The sequence below is a fragment of the Neocloeon triangulifer genome, unplaced genomic scaffold (assembly GCF_031216515.1).
Source record: "Neocloeon triangulifer isolate White Clay Creek 2 clone unplaced genomic scaffold, ASM3121651v1 ptg000012l, whole genome shotgun sequence".
NCBI classification, from domain to species: domain Eukaryota; kingdom Metazoa; phylum Arthropoda; class Insecta; order Ephemeroptera; family Baetidae; genus Neocloeon; species Neocloeon triangulifer.
Window position 1 is genome coordinate 6,967,033 of NW_026775554.1, and position 25,164 is coordinate 6,992,196.

General features: G+C 40.7%; 2 protein-coding genes across 4 annotated transcripts in view; both read right to left on the reverse strand.

The window, feature by feature from the left end:
• The window catches only part of LOC132196810 (methylcytosine dioxygenase TET), a 59,849-nt gene extending 42,643 nt beyond the window's left edge, over positions 1–17,206 (reverse strand). For all 3 annotated transcript variants that reach the window (XR_009441796.1, XM_059619706.1, XM_059619705.1), the window contains exons 1-2: positions 17,056–17,206; positions 14,379–15,693 (exon numbers count right to left, since the gene is read on the reverse strand). Coding sequence is in view for 2 of the 3 variants with exons in the window: in XM_059619706.1 (XP_059475689.1) it covers positions 14,379–15,665 (1,287 nt within the window). In the remaining variant the exon portion in view is untranslated. The remainder of the gene's footprint in view (positions 1–14,378; positions 15,694–17,055) is intronic.
• A 622-nt stretch (positions 17,207–17,828) lies between these two features.
• Positions 17,829–24,944, reverse strand: LOC132196814 (protein spaetzle 5). The gene is made up of 6 exons (XM_059619712.1): positions 24,829–24,944; positions 21,732–21,925; positions 19,749–19,838; positions 19,452–19,697; positions 19,159–19,341; positions 17,829–19,099 (listed from the first exon to the last, which is right to left on the reverse strand). Exons 1-6 carry the CDS (start codon positions 24,847–24,849, stop codon positions 18,925–18,927), a joined length of 909 nt encoding a protein of 302 aa, XP_059475695.1. The 5' UTR covers positions 24,850–24,944; the 3' UTR covers positions 17,829–18,924.
• Positions 24,945–25,164: the final 220 nt, after the last annotated feature.

The following is a 25,164-nucleotide window of genomic DNA, read 5'->3' on the forward strand; positions in this document are numbered from 1 at the left end:
GCAACTAATTAAAATTGGAAACGCACATGCATGAATAATGCGCGCCTCCCATTTAATTCATAGGCGCAGCGTGTGTGCATGTGCAGTTTACCCGAGGATACAAATTGCTTGGTAATCCCACGTGGCCGGCGTGGAGGCGCAAGCTGCAGCCAATTCGATACAAAATTCTGCCCCGGGGCGCACTGCCGAGGAAATGAACGCGCGCCGCCCGATTAAATTTTTAAAACATCATACGAAGGAAGGAAAAATGGCTCGCGCGTTCAGGTCTCTCCTGCTGTCGATCATAAAACAAATTTAAATCAGCCGAGAACTTCATAGTCGCCTGTCAGCTGTTAGTTTGGCACTAAAGGAATACGTAAAAAATAAAATTTTAATAATTTTTTTTAAATTCATTATTTATATTTTATACACGCAGTCATAACTGAATTAATTTGGAAAAAATTGTCATCATCAATCTTGGAATATAAATCAAATCCAAAATGAATTTTGGCCCCATGCAAAGACACGCTTTTTAGCTCGAAAAATCTTTTGAGCTCACGCACATGCACACAAAATCAGAGGACAAACAATAAAAATCGCAATAAATTTCGTGTCCTTTCACTTCCTCCCCCTGACGATGCGATTTTAGACGTTACGCGTCCGAAAAACGGGGAAGTGCATGAAATTCTTCCAGCTGTATGCTATAATATGAACCACGGCTCCATAAACCTTTTTATATAAATAACGTGAGCACTTTTGTCAAATCCGCCTCGCGTTAGTTGGTTGGTTCTCTCTCTGCTGCACTTTAACGTAATAGATTGGGCACACACAAAGGCAGCTGTTACTTTTTTCCGTGCAACGAACGCGGCCATGTCATCTGCGCGTTACTCGCGCGGCCGCTGCAATTTATTTTTGTCAAGCTGCACGCCGAAAAGCAGCAAAATGTAGCTGCGCACGCTCCTCTTTTCGATTTAATCGCAACACATTTTGGCAGCGACTTTCGCTTTTGTCCGCTATCTGATTTCCTTTGTCGGCCTTCCCTACATAGATTAGACAGACTTGAAATAAAATTACGATTGCAACTTAAAGGTTTTGGTTTCGGCAAATTCCAGAACATTTTGAATTTCCTATTTAATGTTAAAAACGATTAAAGTTTTACCTTTCAGTTGAAAATTATCAATAGAAAAAAATCTTTAAAAATGTATATTTTCCTCTTATTGGAAGATCCTTGAAGAAATTTAAAATTTATATTTTTATATTTCACATTGGTTACAAAAAAGGTGCCTTGTTTACTCTCCTCCTTGGTAAGCAGCTCAAGAATTTTCCAGCCTGATGGTCTTGTGTGAAATGCACGCCCTCAGCTGATACTTTGTGCATGTTATTTTCAGTAAAAATACCTTTGACAGGCAGCTAGGCCTGTCCCTGGAGACAGCGACGCCAGGTAGAAATAAAACGCCACGCATGACCTTAATAATTCTGCGGTGGTTTGTGCAGTAAGGTCTCTTCCTTTCAGGTCTCTTTCTCTTTTCAGTGGTCACACTAGAGAGAGGGCATTGAAATTTCCATCGTTTTTTTAGCCTCGTGGGGGAGGTGGATGTTGGCTGGTCTCTTCCACCTTCGCAGGCAGCCGATTTTTTTTTTAAATTTATTTCAGAGCTGACGACGAGTGGCACACACAATAAATAATCATAATAGAGAAGAGTGCCACTGCGCTGACGATGGACCGACCGACCGACATCCTTTTTAAATGGTGAATCAAATCTGACGTGACAGGACGCTTGCTTAATTAAGGACAGAAAGCCGAACTGGCTCGGTGCTGTGTTTACAATGGCCAGCATAGGCGATATTATTTTATTCCAACCGCATCGCCCGGCCCATCTCGACGGAAGTTTAATATCGTTTGTCACATTTCGTGAGAATGGTTGGAATCGCTAATCGCCGCTTTCCAACGACCTCGATTCAAAAGACAGACCACCGTTGTTTGCAAATTTTAAACAAGCTCCACTAAATCACAAAGCAGCCAGCGCCTATTTTCAAATAAAATAATTTTTTAATTTTTTTCTGTTGATTTTTTTAATACAAGGAATGTTTCTTCTCTTTTGCCTGTGTTTGTTTGGAAATGTGAAACCATTCTATGAAATACATTTTTAAACTCGCTAAAAGTTCCAGTCGTTTTTTTTTTCCAATTATCAATAGTTCAATTCAACAGTCAAGCGACTTTTCATGTTCCAACGAGACAGGATTAAAAATATAAAAATACACCAAGGACATTTTATTTATTTGTCCTCTGCTCAGGTTCCCGCGTGCAAAGCCATGACAAGGGTAGTGATGCACTCGCTTTTGGCCCGATCTGTACTCTCGCGAGTGCATAATGTATTTTTTCCTTTTTCTCTCCACCAGCACAATAGCGAAAATAGGCACCTGAAAAATATGTGAGGCTTTTTGAGCCGCGCTTCGCTCCGGCGTCTATTCTTTCTCTCGCCGCACACTCATCGTCTCTTTTTCTTCTTCCTCCGCATTATTATTCAAGCTGAATACGAAAATTTTCTCGTTCTTATTTTTATCAATTGTTCTTCTCGTCATAATAGATACAAAAACACAGTTGCGAACAGTCGGTTGTGTCGCGCATTATTATCGCCAAGTGATTTCCTGCCGCCACCGCTGCCAACCGAAAAATTGTCTCTCGCCAGCAGAGGTATAAAAAAAGAAAAGAAAGCGGTAATAACTTCTGTCACTTTTAATGAAGAGGTCTTCATTAAAACGAATCAAATAAATATATAAACGTCACGTAAAATAAATTTCTGAAGTTTATGGAGCAGCTTCGGTGTTGGAAAAAAACCTATAGAAGGGTTGAGTCGAATAATATAATGAAAGTTTACTTTGAGCAATGCCACAGCAGCATCTTTTTCTGTTTTTGCTCTGCCCTTATTCGTTACAAGATTGATGAATGTTATTACAACCAAGGTGAGATTATGTTGACAAAAAGCAGTTTCGGCGGCTTCTCCGTTTACTCCTCTTGCATACGATTATTCCATTAATCCCTTAAACAATCTGCGTGTAATCATTTACTCTTCGTAACGGCCCCATCGTCTTTATAGCTTTGTAAGGTGTCATTACTCACTGCCGGCCGCAAAAAAACCAAATTCCCGAACAAAGAAAGGTGACATCAAAATAATACCCTTTTTGCTCATGCACGGCCGGAGCGAGTGAGAGAGAGAGAGGAGGTCTTGCGAGAGGTCACGGGAATATTTTCGAAGCCTCGGCGAGCAAAAAACGTGCCAAACTAGTTTTTGGCCACCACCACATTCATCCGTATAGGGGGTCTAATAGGAAGTTTTTTGCTCTTCTTTTCGCAGCAGCCGAATCCTCACGCTAGATAGCCATCCTTATTTATATTTAGATAAACAGAGACGCTTTTCTCTATTAATGATATTGGGTTACACATTTGGAATTAATTAAAATTGCTCTCATAAAAAATTACCAAAATCGGTGTAAAAGTTGCACGAAGAGGCAAACCTCGGCCATGTTTTCCACGCAGTCCTGCGGGGGCTTTTCAAATTCTCAAAAAATCTATGTGGGTGCAAAAGTAATATGCAAACTCTCCTCATTTTTTTCCCGGCGGCCGCTTTTGAAAGCATGGGAAAAAGGACACGCGTGTTTCGCGAACCAAGTTTTGATTTTCCTGCTCTCGGCGCGCTGGCTGCTGCGTCGGATTTTTAAAGAAAAGGATGTAATCAGGCAACTTTTTCTCCTTTTATACATAATAAGTTTGAGCAAGTGGGGGAGGACGATGGCTGCCTGCGCGCTCTGCTAAAAAATATCTTGCACACACAAGAGAGAGGAAAAGAAAAGAAAGAAAGAGAGCGGCAGAAGTATTCTCGTATGCATACACTTCCAGGAGCATAACACACTCGAAAATCATCGAGCGACTTATAAAATTCACCCTTTTGCATCTCCACATTGTAGTAGGCGCGCGGCGAGCACATGAGTCACCCACCTTTGAATAAAAAGCTAGCTAAACAGCGCGAGGAGAAAGAGAGTGAGTGCATCCAGCGAAGATTAAAAAAGGTCTGCGCCATATTATTACGGCTTGCTTGCGTTGGTGCGCTGCTATATGGATGTGCCGCCGCGTAATTTATACACAGAGTAGCGAGGATTAATATTGACGTCACTGTCAGCAGAGAAGGAAAGAAAGAGTGCAGTGGTAACTTCGGCATTCGAGGGCCGCGCGTTAATTTGCATTTTGATTTTGCCGCCGGAACCGAGTCTCAAGAGGCCAAGAGAGATGCGAGCAGAAGAGCTTCCGATAGATTAAAATTTGCATTATTTAATTAATTTTTCTTTCAAAATTCTTCCTATCAAAGCATAATTTGATTTTTGATATCATTGAAAATTTCAGATCTATATCCATCAACCAATTTTAGTTTAAAGTTTTTTTTTCAGATAAATTGTTCAAACAATTAAAAAATAAAAATCTTTGGCCTTTATTAGAACTCAGCAAGAAATTTGTATAAATATAATGGATCAATAGGTTTATTTATATGTGCCGGAGCTCGTGCGTGAGACAATAATTTTCCCACAAATTAAATAGGTCCAAGCAGGCCATGAAATGAGTGCCAGCCAAGCACCGGTCCAAATGAGCGCTTTCAAAACCTCTCGACGACAAATTCTCAGTGCTGCTACTGACATTCGATCCTTTCTTTTTCTTTCTTCGTCTCGGCCCGCCGGAATAAAATATCGTGGCGCACTGGTGCACGCACAATATTATTCATACACACGGTGGTGGCGGCGGCGGCGAAAGCAAGCAATTGAGAAAATAAGGAAGTTGCTTGCTCTGAAATTATTATTACCATCAACCTTAACTCTGGGAATCATTACTTCCTGCGACCTCTCTCATCTGTCCCTCTCCTCGCCACCTCTCCTACCAGCACCCAGCGCAGCATCCAAAATAGGCTCCACTTTTGTCCTCCGAGCGGCGACGCAGTGTTTGGATAAATTTAGTGGCGATCTTTTCTCCATTCACATGACGACGAGTCGATATGATTCAATTGAGTTAATTCCTGCGCCACAAGGAGTCTCTATTTCTATATCTCTCCTTCGCTCCGGCTCTATTATTTATTATCATCAGCAGAGAGATTGAGCAATAAAAAGTAATAACCAGCCGAGGAAAAGCGGCAGTACAAATAATGCGCAGCCCCAAACACTAGCGCGGGCTCATAATACAAATAATAAAACGCGATGGCTGCTCTTCTTTTGATAAAGGAAAACTTCCAGCGAGCTCTCTTTGGTTTCGTGCTCTTTGCCCAGCGTTGGTGTTGGATGCAACTTTTTACGATGAATAAAATGGAGTTCTATGACGGCTGATTTGATTATGTTTTCCTGGCCCCGCTGGCGAAAACACTTTTATTGCTATAGTGGAAATAAGTTTATTTCGCGTGTCAATTCAAATGCAAATCGTGGAATAAATCAGATTAAATTTTCCGGAAAACGATTCTTCTTTTTTTCAGGAAAAAATCCTCATCTGATAATATTTTGTCAGTCAGGATCGCAATAAATAAATCCGAAATGCGCTGGGCCGAGAGAGTTTTTTTTTGCCATCCCTGCTTCTGGCACCCAATAAAAAGAAAGTTTCTCGCGCGGAGGAAAATCGCGAGCCTATTGAATTTTTCACGGCGTGCTCGTGAAAGGCACAAAATGCATTTAAATCTTTCCATTCGGCAAGTTCGATCCTCTTTTGCGCTTGACACGAGTGCAAGAAGTCTCGAAATGAGAAATATAACTCCTGTACATTCTATTTGACAAAGCAGCGGCTTTTCTGGCTCCCCCTTGGCGAATGCCTCGGCACAGCAGCCAGGGCATCATATTTTTCATTTCCTTTCCAATAAAATGCACAAATCATGCAGAAGATTTACGAGGGGAAAATACATCCATCGCGCGCCGGAGCGCGCCAGTTATGTATATTTCTTAACGCTGAAAACCCACCCGCTGCGGTTTATTAATGCTGAATTCAATTATTTCAACTCATCAACGCAGCGAGAAACGTGGGTTGCACTTTTGCAGCTTCACCACCAAACCATTTAAAATCAAGAGAAGCGAATTAAAAATAAATTCAATTGATTCTTCCAAGTCAAAATTCATGCTGAATTTGGAGGGGTCCAAAAATGGAGATATACAAGTGGGAAATTGAAATATAATTCTTCCTTTTTATCAGAAAAGAAATATTTTCTCAAGTCATTTCAATAACCCTTTCATTAAAATTAATTGATTAAAAAAAGATGTTTAATAATAATTAGTGAGAAAGATTTTTAAATGAAGCCCTTAAGTAATTAAAAAATCAACTCTTTTTAAAAGTTCTGTAGTTTAGAATTTTCACACTCAAGGGTTCATTGATGATGATTTGAATTTAAAAATTACTTCGCAAAAAAATATTTTTTAAAAAAGATTGTTTTTTGTACTAATTCTTGTCAAAATTATTTCACAGCTCATGAATTATATGGCTGCAGCCCGCAGCCAAAACATGTAGAGCAGGATATTGTTTTTAAACAATAAACAACTCACAAAAACCCAGCAAGGAAAAAAACTTTAAATTCAAATCTCTTTTTATTTATCAACTGCATAATGCTCGTGCACCCTTTTCCAGCAAACTTGACATTTTAAAATTTACACAGAATTCAGTCAAGAAATTCTCTCTTCCATTTGATTTGAAAAAACAGAGAGGGTGAACCAAAACTGGTCATTTATTTCCCCCCTTCTCCGCCACCAGTGGTGCACTATTTTGCCACAAAATCGATTTCGAAAAAAGAAGCGCTCAATTTGTCGGCGACTGGCGTGCGCTCCGATTGGCAAAATGCAGCCCGTGGGCAGAAATGCAGCCGGCTGAATTTTGATCAGCCAAATGCACCACTGGCTGCTTGCCGGCTGGCTGCTCACTCTCTCCGAGCGAATTCCACCCCCGTAATCACCGCCGCAGTCATCAACAATCAGGCGGCGCGCGAATAACCCCCGTGCACCGCGCCAGCAACTAAAAAAAAACTGCAGCCACAGAAAAAAGGAAAGGCTTTGAAATTTTGAAGTGAAAAAATCCGACGAGAGGCCTTTTCCATTTTGTTGCACACTGGCTAGCAAATATATAGAGGAGAAAAAGAGATGCCAGAGGCACATTTATACTCAGCGAGTGCAGTCAACTAAGCTTAATCAGGTTTGATTTTGAAATCAAAATCGACTATTTCCTGCTACGTTGCATGATGATGCATATAAACAGTGGCAATAGGGCGACACAGAGAGCTCTCAATCTGTGCAGGATCTCTCTCAGGCGCATCAACTTTTATATTCAGCATCATCAATTGTGTCGAGATGCGTATTTATCTCACTGCTCGTTTGCCATTTCATGTTGTTGACCTTTTCAATTTGTCATAAAGTCGAATTGTTTATTCATTTATATTGTCAACGGCCAGTTAGGATAATGTGACATCAACTGCACCGCGTATTAACCAAATTGATAATCAAGTATTAATTAAGTTGGAGATTCACATTTTTTTTTAATTGTTTTGATTGTCAATTATTTTTAAACATTTATTATGTCAGAAATATAATCAGTGTGTTATAATGAAGCATTTGTAGCTTTTATAGTTTTGCGATAATTTGCAAACAAAGAGGAAACTTGAATAATTAACTTGATGCGACATAATTCTGCAACGAACAAAGGCGATGCATCATTCTCTTGTTTTGCACGCTGGTGATGCGTAATTTGTGCGTATTGCTGACATTTCACCACGATAATTGCATCAAAACACAATACGCCGGCATGGAAGCGAGAGAGTGAGAGCGCAGCATCCTCTCTCTTGTAGCTCTTTGTGTATGGAGAGAGTTGTGTGCGCATGCAAATTTAATTAATGGCGAAATTCAATAATAATTCATGGCGCTGATCTCATCAAGCGTCCCGTTTGCCGTTGGTACGCATGCAGTGCGTGATTTGATGATTCGATTGTAAACCAATTAAAAATACATCGATAAACAGGAAATTTCAATTTAGCAACTCTAATGGAAGCTCAGCATTTATTTATTGGACTAATTAACTACTGCCACCGACACACAAAGTCTAAATGCACTCGCATTAATTAATAATACAAGCTGGGCTGTCATTTTCGCAACGCACGGTTCTTAATCTCATTTTCCACCGGTAAAATCAAGTGACAGCACATGTGACTTTCCCACAAAGATTATATTCAGTGTCGAAATTCGCGGGAAATTTCCGTGACAGTTTGAGAACTTTTCCGGTGATGAATGCATGGACAATGGCTCTGACATCATCTGCTGGGGGTTATTTATGACTCGCACACTTTTTCTCCGCAGCAGGAAAAGTTTGGCCCGAAAAAGTCCGAATTTCGCCGCCTGTGCTGGTGACTATAATGAAACTCTTTTTATGCACAAACACACACGAGCGCAAGCATGAAATACAAGCGGAAATCCCTTTTTATCGCTGGATGCGTTACACGGTGGCGGCGGCAAAAAGTTGTAAACCAACTTTTTCCCGTTCAAAATACTCTCTTCATTGTGATATGCGAACTTTTAATCCAAAACTTCCCCGCTCAAACTTTCTTGCCTACAAAATATTCGGCCAATTAAATTAATTCAAAAAAATGTTCAGTGCTGATTTATTCGCAGTTAAACTGCGTGGCAGGCGGAATTTTTTTATTAGGGCGTAAATTCTCGGCGCAGAGCGAGGTTCATTATTATTTTGAAATGCATGTTGGCGAAATAAAAATGCACTTCGCAGCGCTGTACCCCAAAAGAAAAGAAGCGGCACAGGCGGTGGCGGCGGCGGCGAGCCAACCAACCCCCGCTTTAAGGGATGACTCACTGTAACCCCTCAACAGCATAGCACCGACCAACCAAACTATACCCCCGCGCGCTCACACATTATCGATCGCTTGTTCAAGTTGGCGAAAGAGAGTCGTCAGGAAGACCATATTATGCTCGCAGCAACCCCAACTGCATAACATTAACAAAAATCTAAGGCAAAATGCACCAAACTGCACCAAAATTTCAGCGAAAAAACTTATCCGGCAAAAAAACAACAGCCGGAATTATTTTAAACCTGCACAAGTGGATTTTTCTCCGAGCGGCGCTTTTGTTTACATTCGTAGGTTCTTGACCCTTGGTTTAGCTCAAAGGGTTCATCCTCTCTCTTCCTTTCCCCCTTTGTGTGATTTCATTTAAAGGGACCCAACTGTAAGCAGGGGGGTGAGTTAAAAATAAAAAGGTAACAGCCCGTTACAGGGAGGGAGATAAAAAAAACCAGCCGCGGCGTGCCCACAGGGAGTCACGCGGCACAATCAGGAAGAAGGGTACATATCGGCCGGCATTATTATGTATTAATACAGGTGCGCGCGCGAAGGGACAGGTAAAGGCGCGTTGTGAAAGAGAGCGGGCGTAATAGTAGCTATAGTAAGGAGGTTAGGGTGCGCGGCGGGCGTTTATATTGCTATATAGGATTGTGTGGGGGAGTCTTCCTCCTTTCTTCTACACCAAAAGGGGCGAAAGCCCCTTTTGCCTGCTTTTACCCAAACCCCTCGCCTGCCGCTGAGGCAAAAGAGAATGATGTGTTTTGAGGTAGGTCGCGCCTTGATGTAATACAGTGGCAGAAGATCCGCTCTTATAATAATAATAAAATTTTAACACCAACAACAACCGTGCTTTGAACCGCCCGATGGGACTGGCGCTTAATTTATATAAACCACGTCTCGACCCAGGGCACATAAAAATCTCAGTAATATGCTCATCAAGTCTCTTTTTGCAGCACTCGCATCAAATAAGCAGTGACATTTGCTCTGGCCGGACCAACCCCGAGCATCAGTGACAAATGATGACCCAATTGAGAGAGAAGTGCGTGCTTTGTCTCACTTTCCGTTTCGCACTCCATTGCTTTGGGTTAATGATGGCAGAAGAGAAGGGCAAAATCACATCAAGAATTTGATGAGATTCGATGGGAGTGACCTATTATTTATTAAAATTATTTATTTGTCCACATTGTTGCAATATATTGTTTGCATTCAATTGTTCAAAAACAATTTATTAAAAAAAAAAGGAATTGATGAATAAAGCGGCACCACAACCAGCAAGAATTTTAATAAAACTTTTAATTATTTTCTTATCCATTTGTTAAAAAAAAATTAGGTAAATTTTAGAAAAAAATATTATTTCATTCGATATATTTAGATTATTTAGAATTATTTCAGAGCATACAATGGTTTTGGTTTTTATCAGAGAAAAATTGAAAGTGTATGATTTAATAATTTTTTACTGGGGAATTAAAGATAATATTATATTATTATATTTCTGATTCAACCCATTTCTTTTGTTCTTTTATTACTTCAGAGCTCTTTTCTTTGTAAATTTCCTTTCGAGAAAGTTCCCCAATCAATTTTCCCGCAGCGCTAATTCATTTTCCGCGGAGCCATTCCGTGCAAGTCTGTCGTCGTCGCGGCGACAAACACGCAGCCGCTGTTTATAAATCACTGCCGACCAAATTATCCAGCACGCGAATCCCATGCTAATTAATTTATTATTGCTAACGCTCGGAACGCGCTGCTCACACATCCTGCATGCAGGGGGATGCTGCGACCCTGGTGAAAGGGGCAATTACTCAATTATGAACCATTTTGTTCAACCCTCGACGACAAGCCCCGTTTTATCGCGACCGCGAATCAACCCCAGTGGGCACCACCGGCCGAGCTCTTTACAAAATTCAGGAAATACGATGTTTTTAAAAAATTTGCACCACCTCTTTTCATAATTTTTGTTTTCCAAATTAGCCCCAGCACGGAAATTTCCAACCCCTTGCTCGTGAAGGGCGAAAAATGTTCACAAGGAACGTATACGGACGGGAGCTGTTCTTTTGCCTTTTTTCATTTTGAGCACGCACACGCATGAAGTGCAGTTCTAGTGGCAGCGTCGGAGGGGTGGCGGGGGGTGGTTTCACACAGAAGACGCGGCGGTGGCGGGCAGGGGGTGGTGGTTGGCGAGCCAGCGCGAGTATATGCAACGCTGCATGCTTTGCACACTCGCTGACGACGACGACGACGGCGACTTCGGGGCGCAAGCGTCCTCCCGCACCCCTTCCCCCTCCCCGCACCCCCTCGCGCTCGCCAAACCGTGTCCCATGCACCCGCTCGCTAACTCTCGCGGCCGCTGCGTTTCACATTATGTACCATGTACACACAGCATACATACTCTCGCTGCCTCTTATGTACCACCCCCATCCCCCGACCGACGTGCTGCACCCCTCCCCTCCTGCTGCCTCATGGAGTTTCGATCGGCTGCGTTGGGACGGTGTTGCCTACTTCTCTCTGCTCATCATGATTTCGGTCTCTGCTATTATGCTGCTGCAATTTCGCTCTCGCTCGACTGCTGCATTTTCTCGACGGGGCGGCGGCCGAACCTCCCTTTCGCCCGCCCGCTCGCTTTGGGCGCATTCCTGGCAGTAAAACTCGCGCCCAGAGCAGCACGAGTTGCGAATTTATTCCTTCGAGAGAGAGCGGGAAACGAATAAACAAAGTTAATTGCTTGTTTCATGGAGACGATTATTGCGTGAATTAAATTCGGTTTACTGCGTGTTCTCTGCGTTAATATCACTGACTTGATTGGCTCGAACGGGATTAATTTAAACCTAACTTGTTTTGAACCGTTAAACAGTCCGGATATGTAATTGAAATCTTGCCTCAATATTACCCACAAAAACATCTATTGATTTTCTAAATTTATAGTTAGCTATCTGAATTTAATTATTCACCGTTCAAAAAATTTCATACCCCTATGTATTATTTTATAAAATGATTTTTTTTTAAACAAGATTAATTTAATTGAGAAAAATAATAATGCATTGTTCCTGTTTCCATCGAATATTTGAAGGATTTTAAATTATATGTCTTTTTATGATTTAAGAGAGTAATTTTTCTTATTGTTAAAATAAAATAAAAATTTTCCATCTTTAGCTTCAATTTACCAAAGCACAATAATAAACAGTGTGAAGCATGGCAATCACGTGTGGGGCGGGAAACGGGCAAAAAGTCAATTTTGCTGGTCGGCGGCGGCGGCAACGTTGGTGGCGCAAAAAACGGCGGGCGAGGGTCATGTTTCGTGATGCCTCACCATGCACGCTTTTGGGCTGCTGCCAAAAGAGCACCGCTGGAGTAAAACGTGGTGTACTGAGAGTGGGGCCATGTTTGTATTTGTGAATGTGTTTTTGCGGCGGCGAAATTTCATTCTATAAAAAGCAACAAAAATACATCATAATATTACGGAACGGCGCGCAAAGGGCTTTACAAAGGCTGCGGAGTGAGTGAAAAGATGTGACGTTGCGCTCTATCATGTGAGCACCACGTTATCCGCGTGCAGTTGGGTGGTGCTTGGCTGGCTGGTGGCGCCCAACGGCAAAATCTAAGCACCCGCCCAACAACCCGCCGCCACCCTCGGTGTGCTGGCTGGAGTAGCAACCCTCTTTGATACAGAGCAAGCACGCCACCCGCGCGCTGTATGAATGACTGGGCTGGGTTGCTTTTACGGGTACTCGCGCCACCCCATTATTATTATTTATACATATAAAAACAGCACCACGTGCGCCAAGCGCCCAAAACATTCGCGGTGTGATGGGAACGCCGGATTTGGATGTAATTTCATACAAACTTTTCAATTGGAAAACTGAATCAACATTTCCATAAATAAACATTTAAAAACAGATATTTAACCAAAAATTTTGCTCTAAAATTTTGTTAACAACGTTTCTCTTTTAACAGCAGATTAAAAGATATTTAAATTTCTGTTTACATAAGGAAAATTATTTTTAAAATTTGACGAATAATTTATTTTCTTATTTTGTTGTGGTGGATGGAGTCTTTTTAATCTCGCAAGTTTTAGCACGATTCATTGTATTAATGGTGCTTTATTTTATTATCAAACAAATGAACATTGAATGTTTTCCACCCAACAATTGATTCTTTTTCATTACATGAAATGTTTTGAAACAACTCAAAAATATTTCAAAAATAATTTATTTAGACTCCGTTAAAATTTCGGCCGGAATACTCTGCATATAGAAAAAAGAAAAAATAAAACATTAAAATATACCCTTTTTATTTAATTTACTTTTTATTTTTGCTGAATTATATAGATTTAATTTTCTCAGTCAGTTCTCAAATATATTTTAAACATAACTTAACAGGAAAAAAATTAATTTTATAAAGTAAAATAAATACTTGTGACGTATTTTCGCGTGAACATTATATTTTATATTCCCGCCACTTTCCATAAAGTCAGAATAAAATTAAATTTATTGCACGTAGTAAATGATTTCATCAATTTTAATTTTTTTTCCTTCACTGATCTTCGAATTGAATGTCTCAATTAACGATGATTGGTCCACGGATGGTGCCAAGGGTTATTAGCATTATTGAGTCAGACTTGCACCGCGCGAACGGAAAAAAGCTTGGTGCCAAATATAGCATTTGACGGCGGACCAAAATTTTTTCGCAAAATTCTTTCATCGTCGCGATTCAAAGAGGCCGGATCGCTGGCGACCGACGGATGGAGTCTTAAAATAATTGAGCGCCTTTCTTTTCAATGGGCCGCGCTCGGCCGGGCTAATTTCGAGTTGAATGCCGAACGATTTTGTGCGCCACCATTATCGGATTTTTCGCCCGCTGGCAGCAAAAGAGAAAAGCGAGAGTTGGTCGCGGATCGCGCTGCAAAGCAAAGCTCACTGCATTTCGCCGCCGCCGCCGGCGCGGCCCTAAGTTATATTCAGAGATCAGTTTTGGCACCCTTTCGCAAAAAGAAGAATAGTTAGCAATGTTTCGGGCAAAAGTAATGCGCGTGGATGTACGCCAAGTTTCATGATGCGGCCGGCGAGGCGCGTGAGAGAATGGGGATGGAACGATAAGCGTCGCCACATTTTTTTGTAAATATATGGCCCCGTATTAAAATAAAATGAGTCGCCGAAAAATAAAAAAGAGAGAGAAGAGAGATCTCTGTTCGAGGAGTGATATCTTTGTATGCTTCGCGCCACTAAAGAGCTCTATCATAAAATGAGGCGGTGATAGGAAAAACTTTAGCCCCAAGCTATGAAAAAGATTTTAGTATAAATATCAATTAGACTTTTTCACAAAATAAAAAATTGTTGGTTGTAGGTCAGTGTTCAGTCACAAAAATTTTCTTAAAATAAACTAAATTCACTAAAGCTGTCACTGATTTTTAGCTCTTCGGTATCAATTAAATTTATAGTTAAATAAATATAAATAATTAAATATAAGATTGCTTGGAAGAAAATGTATCAGAATTTGGCTCTGATTGGTCAAATCTGATGAGTTCAGATGCACCTAGAGAAAAAGGACGAGTCTCCCTACCTTCTTCTCGGTGAGCTTTTCGCATCGCCGCTGCTTGCAGATCTGGTGACTCTTCTCGTTTCTGCAGGGCGCGCACTCGCCGCAATTGTCTTTACGTTGGCATCCCATGCATTCACCACAACGCTTGCGTTTTTTCTTGACCGGCTTGTCAGGGCCACCCATCTCGTTGTCCGAGGAGGAGGCCTGCTGCGGCCGCCGGAAGCCGTCGTCCATGTCCACGCTGGAGCCAGTGCTCGAGACGGCGGCCACCTGTCCCGAGCCCTCGGCGTTGGCAATGTCACTGTCCGCCGAGCTGTCCAGCGAGGACACCCGCGCTTTCCGTCGCTCTTTCTTCCTCGAGTCCATCCTCGCCTGTGGCATCCCCTCCGAGGAGCCGCTACTCTGCATGCCCGGGAACTTGAGCTGCCCCATGGCCAAGTGCTCAGGGCCCACGGGGGCCATCACCTTGTCCATGGGCGGGAAGTGCTTCATCTCGTCGGCCGGCTTCAGGTGGTACGCGGCGGGAATGTGGTGAGGGTGAGGTGGCGCCACGTGGTGGTGCGGCGGCCCCGGCGGGAACTGATTTGGCGGAAAACCTGGCGGCTGGCTGTGGAATAGCTGGATGTGGCGTTCGTCCAGGATCTGCTGCTGGATCTGCGGGATCTCCCGCGCCTGGACGGGCGCCGGCACAAGCGGGTAGCCGCGTGGCGGCGCCGCCACCAGCGTCGTCGCCGTCGTCAGCGTGTGGAAGTTCGGCATGCCGGGCGCCGCTTCGCTCGGAGGCATGGTGGCGGCGGCGACGGTGGCGCCGTTGTTGGTCACCGGTTCGGCGAAGGCCCCTGTTGTGAACTGAGACTGGAAGGACGGCAGCTTGGAGCCGCCGAAGGCATCTGTAAACGGCGGGATGCCCGCCGGGTGGAGCTTGAGCATCTCAGGGTCGGCGCCGCCGCCGGACTTGCTCTCCCAGGGTCGGTACTGCGGCTGGGACGCGTGCATGTGCAGCACCGAGGGCGTGATGATGGCCTCGCCCGTGATCTGGTTGCGTTCCAGCAGCCGGCCGGACAGACCTTCGCTGTAGTAGTCCCACGCGTTGAGGTCCAGGTAGCGGCCGTTCTCGGTGAAGCCCTCCATCCTGGACGGTCCGTTCTCGACGCCGAGCGAGCTGAACGGCGGCAGGCCCGATCTGGCCGTGTCCACCGACACGTCCGACACTCCGCCGCCGCCGTCGAACTCGTCCTTGAAGGACCCTTGGAAGAAGCCCCCGTGCGGTGCCAAAGTCTCGGCGCCCTGACTAGCGCCTTCACTCATGCTTCCTCATTGTAAGGCCTGGGGCCCCCTGAAATCAGAGAGGCATGGCCGATTAATACGACTCAAAAAAAGTAAATAAATAAAAATTGATGTGCATTCATTTTAAAATTTTCAGAGTGATTAATTTTATTTATTTTTCTTTATCATTCAAATTGAAAAAGATAAAATAAAAATATAATCTGGTTTTTTCTGAATCGGAAAGTTCAACGTTAAAATTAAATATCAATTAACCATTGCATTTAAATCTATCTCTTTTGCTGCCAATGAATAAAAACTTTAATTTTCGTTCTATTTCATAACGTACAAGATTACACGTTAAAATGTGGCGTTTTTCAATTTTGCTAACAATAAGTCGCAGACCGTGACCGAAGCTGGTAGAGCCGTTCTGTTTTTGAATAAAAACAAATTATTTTTGCCATCATCAAATTTACATAATACAGAAAAATATTATTGATTATCCCAATGCATTAATTTATTCAAATTATGGATAAATAAAAGCACTTTAATTTGAATTGATTGCGGCAAGAAATTTTTCAAAACATTTTTGAGAATGTCAAGTATGCATTTTATAAAAAAAAGAACCACATTTCCGCTCATCATTTCCCAGATTCCCAAGTAAAATATTTAGAGTTAGGCAGCAGACATTTTATCATCTTGTCAATATATTTGAAGATAAAATATCGAGAAAGATTTAACTTGCGAGAAAAAAAGCGCGCTTGGGAAGGAAAAACAAATACGGTCCATTCACGTTGTTCACTCCCACGGCGCAGCTGCACTACTTGTGTGTACAGATATCACACTGACTGTGAGCGTCGTGTTTACAATTTCGCTTTCGTTTCCACCAAAATTCGTTTCGAGCAACACAAAAAAGCCTGGCTAGTTAATTTTACCATTCGGTGACGCCGGCCAGTCTAAATTCAAACCAAGAGTTGAAAACAAGTAACAAATTGGCATTCTTTCCAAACGTTAACCACCGTGCTGTCGACTAAATAAATAAGACGCTAATTAACAATTCAAATTGAGTTTGACGTGATCGAGATTATTAATTGTTTGATAAAAAAAATCAAATTTATAGAAAAAAAAACATCGACACTCAAGTCACGTGTTGTTTACTAAAATAATATTCCGAACAAAAATTTAATATTGAATGATCAGTTAAAAAAATAAAAATATGATAATTGTGGTTATAAAAAAAATTTAAACCGTGTGCGAGGTCAGACCTCCTCTTCGGAACACAGGCCGCGTTTTGTTGTCGTGGGCGCACATGCAGTGCGGCCCGGACCGCGAAAACGCGACTCGCAAAAGCGACGACAAAGCAGTGACGCGCGTTCGAAACGATGAATGAAAGTGCAGGCGAAATGGGCAAAAGAATTGGGCGGCAAAAACTCACATCAGGTGCGACTTTGGTAATCCTGTGCTGGCGGTGGGCCTGTCGTTCGCTGCCGTGTGTGTGTCAGCCGAGGAGAGCCACCCCGCTTTCTGTGTGCTCTATCTTTCCTGCGTGTATGCCAACAACGGGCAGCTTGTGATTCGCGTACAATACGAGAACGTAGCCCGCTAGAGGGCAGAGGCGATATCCCGGGAAGTGGGGGTAAAGTTAAGGGAAGTTTGCGTGATGCCCGTTTCTTAAAGCATTCACCAGCTGGCGTGTATAATCTGGCGTCCTGTCCTAACCTTAAAGCTGTGCACAAAAAAATGAATTTTTTATTCCTTTTTCGCTGCTCGCGCCGCGTCCGCGCAATGATAACCAATTCAAGTTCAAATATATAATGACGACAACTCGCCGGCGCTCTGCCGTTGAACTTGAATTTTATTTCCTGGTGTGACGCTTCCCGGGAAATTTGCTGATAAAAATTTGTCACGAAATGCAATTTACAAAGCATGCAAACTGAAAGAAGAGTCATGGAAAATAAATTTATCCCCATATAATAATTACATTATAATTTAGAATGTTTTTTATAATTAAAAATTTAATATAATAAATTTTACTCAGTTATTTAAGTATATTAAATGCACTTAAATGATTTTTTCCTTGAGTTTTTTTTTATTTCAATAACAACGAAGGTATCTTTTTGTGAATATTAATTTTTCTGTAGTGTTTTACAACGGAAAGAGAGAAATTTCAGTGTGCGTGTGAAACTTGATACGTAGCCACTGCAATACGCGTTGTATTAACTTGATGGGATGCAGTATCGATCCAGCCGAAATGTATTTGGGTGAGGAGGGGTTGAAATGGCAGACAGACAGACGCATGCACGCAAGAACAATAATGAAAGCGATAAAAGCTATACCGAAAGTACAGGAAAACAAATTCGTGTCATATTATTCAAAAATTTTTGTATTTATTGGAAATTTCTGACGCTCACTTTTCCCTGCAGGGAATTGAGAAGATTCTATAAATTTAAAGATTTTTAGAATATCGTACGTTGCACTTATTATTTACAGTGATGTATCACTGAAATTTTCAGAAATTTTATTTAAAAAGATTATAGAAGTACCGAGACTACTCAATTCATGAAAAGATTGAAAAGGCAAATTGGTCGATGCAAAATGGAAGGAACGTGGCGTTATGCAACTTGCCACGCATACCTGCAACGCGAGTTGCCTACTCGCATTTTCACTTTCTGCATCCGCCGCGTCTCGTGCCATCTACAGCAAGAAAGTTATACTAATCTTCTTAAGCTTGTGAGAGAGGGAAAGTAAATCAAGCTCACCAATCATTTATATTGATTAAAGTATCTAAAAATAATCAAGATAATTTAACTTTAGTATATTCAGTAATCATGTATAACTAAAAAATCTTCTTTACAAGAATGAGGCAAAAATATAACCTTTTAATACATTTTTGGGTCTTTTTAATTTTTTATGAACAAAAAAAAATAAAAAGCTACAAATTATTATGTACAGTAAAACTAAAATGCTGCTATCGTAACAATGGCTGTTTCTAATATTGCACTAAAGAACTGATGCTAGTATTTGTGACGTTTTCGAGAAATAAATTTAAATTAGCATTATTTGCCCGACGCTATTGAGTTTTTTTTACATGGATTTTATTAAATAAAAATTCACTCTTGGTCATTATAGCGGTCAGAGAAAAAACAACAAGATTAAAGTAGCCTAATTTTAACATGTACACAACAAAATATAAAATAGCAGCTGTTTTGTGCTTTATAAAATTTAGGCGAACCACTCTAAATTACTAATTATAAATTTAAATTAGTTTCTTCATTGACGAAATTCTAATTGTAAAATTTGTGCACTAATTGGGGATTATATTGCAGGTGCAGCAATGAGGGAACCAAAAGACATCCGTCGCAAGTTGATTTCCTGATCCATCGAGGGAGAGCAATCTTTTCTGCACATATTGCTGCTGACAACGTGAGGTGTATCCGTTCGGAAGAGAACACAGGCCGTTGCACGAGCTGCCCTCAGACCTGCCATAAAATTGAATCCTTTTATTTTCTTTCCTGTTACAAAGAGCAATTCAACAAACCTGCACTGGACAGTTTCAATTTCCTGCGAAAGTCCGTCGACGTTGACCAAGTATTTCCAAATTCCTGTGTTGCTCATGCCCGCCTGAGGCCCAACAAATCTGGAGGTTGTTGCGCACAAAGCTGTGGGTCCTGCTTGTCTTTTCCTTCTTTTCTGCTGTTTTCCTGCCACAGATCTTGAATATCTGTGAATAAAAATTTGAAAAAAGACTTATTTTCAGATAAAACTTTATTATAAAAAATTTTGACTTAAATTTAAATTGAATAAACACTTGAAAGAAAATTATGAACTTGCCTATTCCACCAATTATCTGTAGGTGTGTATTGGTTCGGAAGCAAGGAACTGAAGTATGAGGCTGGGTAGTAGGGTGTTGAAGGCTGCGGTGGTCTCAGGCTAGAGCTAGGGAATCCCCTGCCATAAGTTGAGTTGAAGGTATTTCTGTTTTGTGGGTAATAAGTAGGGATGACCTTGTTGTAAGAGGGTGACGGTGGTGGGCTGTAGCTGTACGAAGGAGCTGAAGGACCGTATGGTTTTGGCGTCCTATTTATGAGACCAATTAACTTTTGAGACTTTCTTGTGCGTGAATTTTACCATCTTGCAGCAAAGCCTTCTCTGCTCTCATCCAGCAAGAGTGTCTTGTGGTCAAATTTCCATTTTTCCGCCAAATAACGAATCAGCTGTCTGCAAACAGGCAAATAATGATTATTATCACTATTTTGAAAAATATTTCTCATATTAAAATACTTGTGCATTTGAGTGGCAAAAATTTGCAAGGAAAGTAAGCTGAAGTGCGCTTAAAAAATATCGCAATGCAAAAAAAGTACTTCCAACCATTACATTGCCCCTTCATGCTGCTAACTTTTACTTTTTCCAGCAACATGCACATTATGTATGTTTAAAAAATTCCAGACTTGAATACAAGTTTGCACAAATTCAATTTCTCCAAATTTATTTTCTGAGAAAAGGAAGTGACCTATAAGTTTTTGTGTATTTATTTTGTGTTGGCGCGCGGACTCCTTAGATTATTTGCTGCTGAGATGACATTGACCTCGAACTTGGCCACGTGAACTCATCACTCGCAAGTTGCAGACGCACCATTACTCTGCACCATTCGGTTGCTTTCATATGCTGTGTGGTGGTTCAAAAACTTTCTACTTCATTGATTGATGCACTGTGCTGACGAGAGTAATTCACTTGCACACTTTTTGCTCAATAAATTGGGTTAATCAAGAGTCAACTTGATTTTGAAATTTATACTTTTCTTAAAAACACAATTTTGTTTAAATTTACATTATTGGCTAAATTGTATAGATTCGGTAAAAAAATTACAGCCAAATGGTTTAAGATTTTCACTTCAATCATGTCGAGGTAAAGCTCTGTGACGAAGTTGATCAATTTGTTATTGTCAACATGCAACATGTTAATCGCTGTTTATAACATAGCTGTGCAATTAATGGTGCATGTATTGCACATATTATAAAAGTGGCAACAACACACACCTGCTCATTCACCTGGAGCACTTAATCGACTGTAAAAGCTAATTATTTTTTCTCTCTCTGCCCTTGCACTAAAACGGCTCATGCTGAAAAAATCCTACGCTCATTAAGAAATTTAAATTATTTACGCGAAAATTAGGCCAAATTTGTATTTGAATACAGGATTATGAAAAAGAAAAAAAAAATGACCAGGCCACGGAGAAATTGCAGCAAAATTTCACGCGTAAATCGAAATTGACAATGACAAACTGCTGTGTAGTGTAAAATAATCTAATTAAGTGCTCCTGAGGCGGCATTGTTTTGAGAAGGGGGCAAGGTCACCGGCATTAGTGGAACAATACGCCTGGGGATTTCACCGCGCGCGCATTGTGCATTTGATAAAATCCGCCAAACGTTGTTTTTATCAGCAGAAACGCACTCAATCTTTTCACGCCGTTCGCCAAATGCTCAAATAAATGTGCTGGAAACGGAAAGTCCACGCGACTGGGTATTTCCGCCAGAGGCCTTGACGGTGTGCACAAAATATAAAAAGAAAAAATCTGTCCCAGCAGACTGACCATCAGAAACCAAAATCGGTCTTATTATTAATCGATAGCGAAAATCTGACGTCGCGATCTCGGTCACAATTGGTGAGGTGCTCAGTCATCGTGTATAAAAGGGCGTGACACGCGAGCGCAGTGACCATGGTGCCTGAGGTCCTCTTTCTTTACTGGAGGTCGCCGCCAGGTTCTTTCTAAACCTACTTGGTATTTCCTTCTCGCTCCCGATACCGAAATTTCAGTCAAAACGCGCGTTCAAGTCTCTCTCGCAAAAGTGCACGCAATGCTTTAATTGCATGCACGCTTCACGCCGCGGCCAATTTTTAACGCCGCGACCCTGTCGGTTGGGCAACGTGCTTTCCTCTGAAAAGGAACCGTGGAGAATGACCCTTTGAATGTGGTGCAGAATCTCATGCTTCATGCTGTAAAACGGTTCTAATTAATTGTTTTCGCGCACTGGCAAAATAAAAAATACTTAGTGTTATGAAAGAATAAAAATGACGTTGTCAACCAGGCAGATAAAAGTTACTTCCACTTACACAGGGTAATTTTCAATCTTCTCGCAAAACGTTTCTCCGGGTTTCGCGCAATAGGGCGTCTTCCCGGGAGGAACAGGAAGGAAGCGGTATTCGTCGCGGCATCCCCCATAGTGTTGACACTGAGGACTGGACAGAAGGGGCTGGAAGTACGAGATCACGACCAGGGAAAGAAGAGCAAACGACCCGCCTCTCGCCTGAAACAAAACCAAACAAATTTGCTCTGATTAATTTTTTAATAAAATTAACACATAATCAAAAAAATAATATTCTAGTAATTTTTTCCAAACGTTTAAAATAATTCACAAAATCATAATTTATAAAATTTGTAAAACCTATAAAAAAATATTTGTTTGAAAAACAAAATATGATTTTTAAATTTTCCATGGAAAAATAAGGAAAGAAATTATGTATAAATTAAAACATTTCACAATTAATACGCTCAATTTTTAATAAAATAAAATAAAATGAGCTTCCATGTCGCATTGCACCATTTGGAGTAAAAAATGTGTGTAGCAATAATGATGCTGCTCTGTGTCGTGGCGTGAATAGAGCTAGTTAGCAAAATGCAACATTTATGCCGAGCGCATCTCTAATTGTGTAGCTCTTGACAGGTGCGGGTAAAACTGCAATTAATGACGGAGTGCTTTCATGCGGTGACCATACAGTTGAACTGACAAAAAGGTGCTGCAACAACCTGCTCCATGAGACCAAAAGTCCAAATGAGCAAACATTGTGCACGGTCTGTGAAAGTAAAAGTTGCACAGACTGCGCACAGTGGCGATCTGCATGTCAAAATCAAATCAATCAAAATTATAACACGTACCTAAAGAAATGTTTGGCCTTTTGCAATTTGTCAGCGTCACAATTGGGTAAGAATAACTTATTATAAAAATTTCTTTGTCTCAATAATTTCAAAATTTTCATTTTTCCAATTGTAAGATCTCTGCAATGATTTTATATCGGAGGAAAGAAATCAGTTCTTATACAACAAAGCTGTCAGAAAAATTTGTACTTTCAGCACAGTATCAAGTAATGTAGACGTCTTAAAGGACAATCGGTTTGAACCATAAGTCTAGATTGACTTTTGTGATAGCGATTAAGACTAAGCAGATTTTTCCCACCAGCAGCAAAACTAGTGTCTGCACTGCAGGTTATTATTGAATTTCCTTCACTTGTGCCGCGCTTAACCTGCACAAATTTCTTTGTTTGCAGCGAGAGTGAAGCTTTCATGAGAAATTAAGCCGGACTTGTTTGCGAAAAAAATCCACACATCAAATTTAATAACTCAAGATACTCTCTTCCATATTTTCACACGAGCAAGCGAGCCTGCAGTGAGCGTGAAATTTGCATAGCTTCATACCAATTAGTAATTTGCTCATACTCTTTTCTTGAAGTTTGCGCCACACTCGCATAAGTTTACATCATAATTTGATAATCCGGCATGATCTGACTGAGGAACATTTGCTTACCTCGCTTGAAGCTTTTTAATAAATAATTTTTTTCTTTCAAAATAATATTCTATTTATTTTGGTCTTCATAATTTTTAAAATATGCAAAAAAACGTGATTAATGATATTAAATTTAAAATTCCCCAAGATAAGTCAGAATTTACGGGCTTATCAAACAAGCGAATGCGCACATGCATTGTAAGAGGGCCATTAATCTAAGAGCCATGTAGCGGGAAATTAAATATGGGCAATCTCCCCTTGAAAGCACGAAACCTATTATCATTTTATTCATTATAGATGGCCATCTCTGAGACTGCTTGGTGCAAAATGTAATTTTTTTCCACCTGTGCGTTGTGGCGCCTCGCATTTTTGTTGGAAAGCTTCGGAGCTCCCAGCAGCAGAAGATGAGATCAGAGCAAACTGCACCGAGAGATGCGCGGATGGAATTCGGAATTAGAAAATCGCACCCAATGGACGAACGAATCATCCTTTCAAGTATGTACACGTGCAGTGTGTCAAAACCGACCCATTTTTGTACGGGGAAATCCACTGCTAAGCTCTAATTTTTTTACTTGCAGCTCATTCGTTTTTTCTTATGTATAATATATACTGGATCAAAAGAGCACATCACACAAGCTCAAAATGAAAGGTGGATCTTTTTTTCCATCTACGTTTTTCTACTCGCAGATATATTAATGAAATCAACTGGAATGGTTCCAAATTTGAAAGTAACCGGCTTTCTATAGAGTAGAAAAATTTATTAAAAATTGCAGTGGCTTTATCGTCAATTACATTTTTTTTTAATAATTCATGTTATTTTTTAGTTAGTACGTTAGTAGGTTAGTACTTTTGATTTTATACATCTCTATGTGTCAAAAATTTCTCTCTTCGTTTATGCTTCAGACAAATTGTGAGAGAAACGTGCAGTAAAGAAAATTCACCAAGCATGATTAGTAAGATAATATGAGAAAAGAACTAGTCCAGCACACATGCGAAATTAAAATTCCGCCCGCAAGTGCACGCTATTATTATCAAGAAAAGTGACTTTCTTTGTTGTTCAGGGAAAAGTAAAACGTGCTGGGCCTGGAATTAACCTTTGCATTTATGCCCGCGCTTACGTGATTTGCCTAAGCATGCAAATAAATTTCTAAGTCTCATGATTCATATTTGCACGTTTTATAAAGTTTTTGGTGCACGTATGAGAAAAGAAATTATTTGTGTGCTGACGATTTCAATCATTTGAACAAAATGTAGTATTGGTTCAAAATATTTTAACTGAATTATCATTATAAAAAAAAATGAATAAATTTCATTAAAAAAGGAGCGTTGCTCACTGAAAAAAAAGCCAAAATTTTATGAATATATAGATTAAAATAAAGCTGTAAAAACAAGGACGGAAGAAAAATATTTTGTACTTCTTGAGAGCCATGCCCACTGAATGTGAGACAAAATAACATTTCTCAGTCACTGCTTGCATGTACTCTGCAATGCAAAGCCAAAATTTAATAAAACAATTTAGCTTCAAAAATACTTTTAATATTAAGAGACAATAAAATTTGAATAAAAAATAAAATGTTTTCAATAAAATAGATTGGTGAAATGCATGCTCCGAAAATTGCAAATCAATGTTATTGGAAAATAAGGCTCACCGGAGTCATGCTGCTGCACATGCGAGTGGATCGCGAGGCGCGGGTCTTTCAGCAGCGACTAAAGTGCGAGGGTCCTGCTCGAATCGCGCTAGACTGACTAACCTACTTGTCTTGTCTTTCTTTCGTTTTAGCCGCGGTGATTCCGCCTCCACATTCAAGGTGCGCGCTCTTTGCTTTACCATCCCTTCCACTCAAAGCTTAAAACTCTCATTTTCATAATGATCTGCATTGGCTCGCTGGGTCATTTGCACGCATCGTGCAGGTTTTCTTTGTTCCTGCACTTTTTTGCAATGCACCCGAGATGTACAATACTTTCACTTGATTGCAATATTTCAT